Source organism: Notothenia coriiceps, unplaced genomic scaffold (genome assembly GCF_000735185.1).
Source record: "Notothenia coriiceps isolate Sejong01 unplaced genomic scaffold, NC01 NC01_scaffold00025510, whole genome shotgun sequence".
NCBI classification, from domain to species: Eukaryota; Metazoa; Chordata; class Actinopteri; order Perciformes; family Nototheniidae; genus Notothenia; species Notothenia coriiceps.
The window spans coordinates 59,357-63,183 of record NW_011358211.1 but is presented as its reverse complement, the minus strand read 5'-3'; the positions used below and the strand labels follow the sequence as shown (position 1 = coordinate 63,183).

The following is a 3,827-nucleotide window of genomic DNA, read 5'->3' as shown; positions in this document are numbered from 1 at the left end:
ACTTTTGCGCGCTACCTGTCTCACTCTTTTCCGGCCTCCAGCTTTTCCTGCTGGAACCCGCCGCTTAAAGGTGGGGGTCCGCGGACCGGCCATAGAGCCCATAGAGTTAAAGGTGTTGGCCGTTAGCTGTAAAAATCCATAGATTAGCCGCACCGTTATATAAACCGCAGCGTCGAAAAATAGGGAAAAAGGCGCGGCTTATAGTCCGAAAGCTGTAAAAATCCATAGATTAGCCGCACCGTTATATAAACCGCAGCGTCGAAAATGTATACAAATCAAAATGTGTCGTCGGGTCAATGCGACTGATTTCGATAGAGCAGGTCACATATACTAAGGCTGCACAATTAACCAACATTGTATTGTTGGGCTGCCGACAAATAGACTTAACAAAACATATGTTTGGTACAGATTCTCTTAAAAAATGAAACCATGTCGATTTTGATATGTTTTTCAATGATAATGAGATTAATGTGGCAATTAAAAAAGAAAGATTCAGTGTAGAAATGGCAATGAAATTATTCTGACTTGAGCTCCTCCAACAATGCAACATATATAAAAAAAAAAATAGTGCAAAAAATCTATATACATGTAAATAGAATATGATATGTGCAAAAACAGGATATGGAATTAAATAATGTACATTAAGACAAAAAGGATATATCCTACTCGCAATATCAGTCAATAAAATCACAATTACTTATTTTTTCCAAATTGTCCAGCCCTAATATATATACATTAATGTGTACTATAACAGCAAACAATAGGAAATACAATGAACTCCAATTTAAACAATGGTTTGTGTTTGTTTCTCAGCTGATCGCAGAAGAGAACCAGGTGCGTCTGGAGCTTCAGATGACGTTGGACAGCAAAGACAGCGACATCGAGCAGCTCCGGTGTCAGATCACTTCCCTCAGCATTCACTCTCTGGACACCACCAGCATCAGCAGTGGCAACGACCTGGACATGGTTGACGGATACCCAGGTAGACAAAGGACACTTCACGCTCATCCTTCTTTCATTTGGCCAAGTCAAATTCTCAAAGCCTGCATGCACTTCCTTCCTTCCTCTTCCTGCAGTCTCTCTTCCTGAGTTCTCACTGTTTCCTTTGTTTTCACTTTGAGTCTCTTCCAGGCCCAATTGTTTTCTGACCTTTTCCTCTTTATGCTTTTTCCTTGTTCCCCGTCCTCACTTCACCTCAAATTCTCCCTTCCTGGTCCGGCACAGTGCGCATTTCTCACTCACAAACCTCAGAATCAATGTCCTTCACCTACCAGCGCACACACAAATCTGTCTGCATCGACACCCGGCCAAACCTTCGCTCTGCTCAAAATCTCTTCGACTCTGACTCTGACTCTGAGGATGAAGAAGAATATGGCAGGAGGGCGGAGCAGGGCCCCCGTCCCCTGGCCCTCACCTACGAACAGCCCCCTGAGGCTGAACCTGAAGGTGACGCTGCATGGCAGTTCAAACCTGGGATGGGGATGCAATAACACTTTTTAAATTGACCTAATATCATTATTTATACATTAACATGTCCATGTTTTCAAATTGGACGTTAATAAAGATTTAAATTGAGAAATAAATACTGCACCCTCAACCCTGGTTCAACCTTGCAAATGTTCTGCTAATCCCTTTACTCTTTTGACTTGTCACTGTCTCTGCTGTGCTTTAATCCTTTTGAATGCTCACTGCCCACGTAAATACTCACAGCGTGATGCTGGTCCGCTTTGGTCTAATGTATTCCTCTGAAAAAAAGGGAAGTTGGTGAAGTGTGTTGAGTTTTTCCTAGAAAAGTCAAAAAAACACCTGCCATGTTGTGTGCTGGAGAATTCGTTTTTTTAATTAGAGATTTTATATTCCTTGGAGCTTTCTGCTACTTGCCCTTACGTTTTAGCGAGGAATCATTCCTTCTTTAAGTGATGAGGAAGGAAATGCCACCATTTCAAAATGTCAAGGTGGTTTTTTTTTTTTCAAGTGGTTCACATGATTAAAGGCTGTTCTCTTTGTGTTAACATCTTCCTGTTTTGTTCTCCTCGAACTAGACTCCAGGTTGCAGGGCTGGATTTCCCTTCCTACCAAGAACACAAAGCGTTTTGGCTGGGACAAAAAAGTAACGTATCCTCGACCACTATATCTCATACCTACAGATTTGTTTTCCTAGTTATCACCATTTCCATTAGAGCAATTTCCCTGTCTAACCTTTTGACCCTTGTTTCCTTTTCCTTCAAAGTATGTAGTTGTGAGCAGTAAGAAGATCCTGTTCTACAACAGCGAGCTGGACCGAGAGCAGGCTAATCCTTTCATGACCCTGGACATCGAGTGAGTCATATAAAGCATGGTTTGAACATGTAATACTAGAATACTTGATGCTGCTACACATGTATGTATTCCTATTGATTACACGTATTATCCTGGGTCCATATCAAGTGAATCTCTCTTCCTCCTATAGAAAACTTTTTCACGTCCGACCTGTCACTCATACGGATGTGTACCGTGCGGATGCCAAAGAAATTCCAATGATATTCCAGGTGAAAAGCTCCGACATACCCGTCTCTTTCTTTTCCCTCTGTTCAGACTCAATATAAATCCGTTTTTCTCAATTCAACTTTCTCCTTTCCTTTCTTTCCCCAGATCCTGTATGCCAATGAAGGCGAGATTAAACGTGATCAGGAGGTGGCAGTGGATCCGGGGACGTTTGTGGATCGCCCCACCTTCATCCCTCACAAGGGCCATGAGTTCATCCTCACTCTCTACCACTTCCCGTCCAGCTGTGAGGTCTGCACCCGGCCCCTTTGGAATGTTTTTAAACCCCCGCCGGCCCTCGAGTGCCGTCGCTGCCACACCAAGTGCCACAAAGATCACCTGGACAAGAAGGAGGAAGTTATTGTGCCTTGCAAGGGTCAGTATACTCAATCATATAGAAGCGTTTCTCCAACATTAAAGGGGACCTATCATGCAAAATGCACAGTGATGTTTTTTATACATAAATGTGTCCCCGGTGCGTCGGGGAACTCACGCAGCGTCAGAAAATAAAACCCTCTCTCTTTTCCTCGGTACCCAAATCTTTTAAAAACGGGTGGTACAACGAGCGGATATAGATTTGCTGCCGATCTGACGTCAAATCGGCAGCGGACCCACAGAGAGTTGCTATCAGAAACAGTGCCTGATGTGTTTTGGACATAATCTCGTCTTTGTTTACATTAGCAAGCCTCGCTAACACTCAGAGCTAACCTGTACTGTAGAGCACATGTGTTTAAAAAGCAGGAAATAAAAAAGAACTCACCTTGTGATAAACCCGCAAGAGAAAAGGCATTTGAGCTCCATACTGTTTCAGAAATAATCCTTAATTTATCTCCGGTAGAATTCTGATCAGGCATTAGCTCCGCCTCCTCTTCTTCTTTTTTTTCAAGCTAAGGACCCAAGATCCANGGATTTGCGTAAAAAACTATTTTTTCGGGGTTCGGTGTTTTGTTTGATTTTAAACAAACAAAGTCTTGGCTTTCAGAATATGAAACTTTTATTTCCAAAGTTTGGAAATAAAAGTTTCATATTCTGAAAGCCAAGACTTTGTTTGTTTAAAATCAAACAAAACACCGAACCCCGAAAAAATAGTTTTTTACGCAAATCCACGTTTATTTTGAAATGAGCCGTTGCGACTTCCAACTGATTTCGATAGAGCGGGTCACATATATTCATGCGATTTGTCGGTGTGCTGGAGTGTAGCTTCTGCATACTGACCGCCTGCATATCCGTCATCTCTCTCTGGTACTTGATGACGGTGCTGTTGAGCTTCTCCTTCTCCGTCCTCAGCTCCTGCTGCAGCTTCC

General features: G+C 42.7%; 1 protein-coding gene across 1 annotated transcript in view; it reads right to left on the bottom strand.

Moving 5' to 3' along the window:
* The window catches only part of LOC104956174 (rho-associated protein kinase 2-like), a 41,453-nt gene that overhangs the window by 3,438 nt on the left and 34,188 nt on the right, over nt 1–3,827 (bottom strand). Inside the window, exons 26-29 of the mRNA XM_010783629.1 lie at nt 3,739–3,822; nt 2,663–2,862; nt 1,353–1,470; nt 858–957 (exon numbers count right to left, since the gene is read on the bottom strand). Of these exons, the coding sequence (XP_010781931.1) occupies nt 858–957; nt 1,353–1,470; nt 2,663–2,862; nt 3,739–3,822 (502 nt within the window). The remainder of the gene's footprint in view (nt 1–857; nt 958–1,352; nt 1,471–2,662; nt 2,863–3,738; nt 3,823–3,827) is intronic.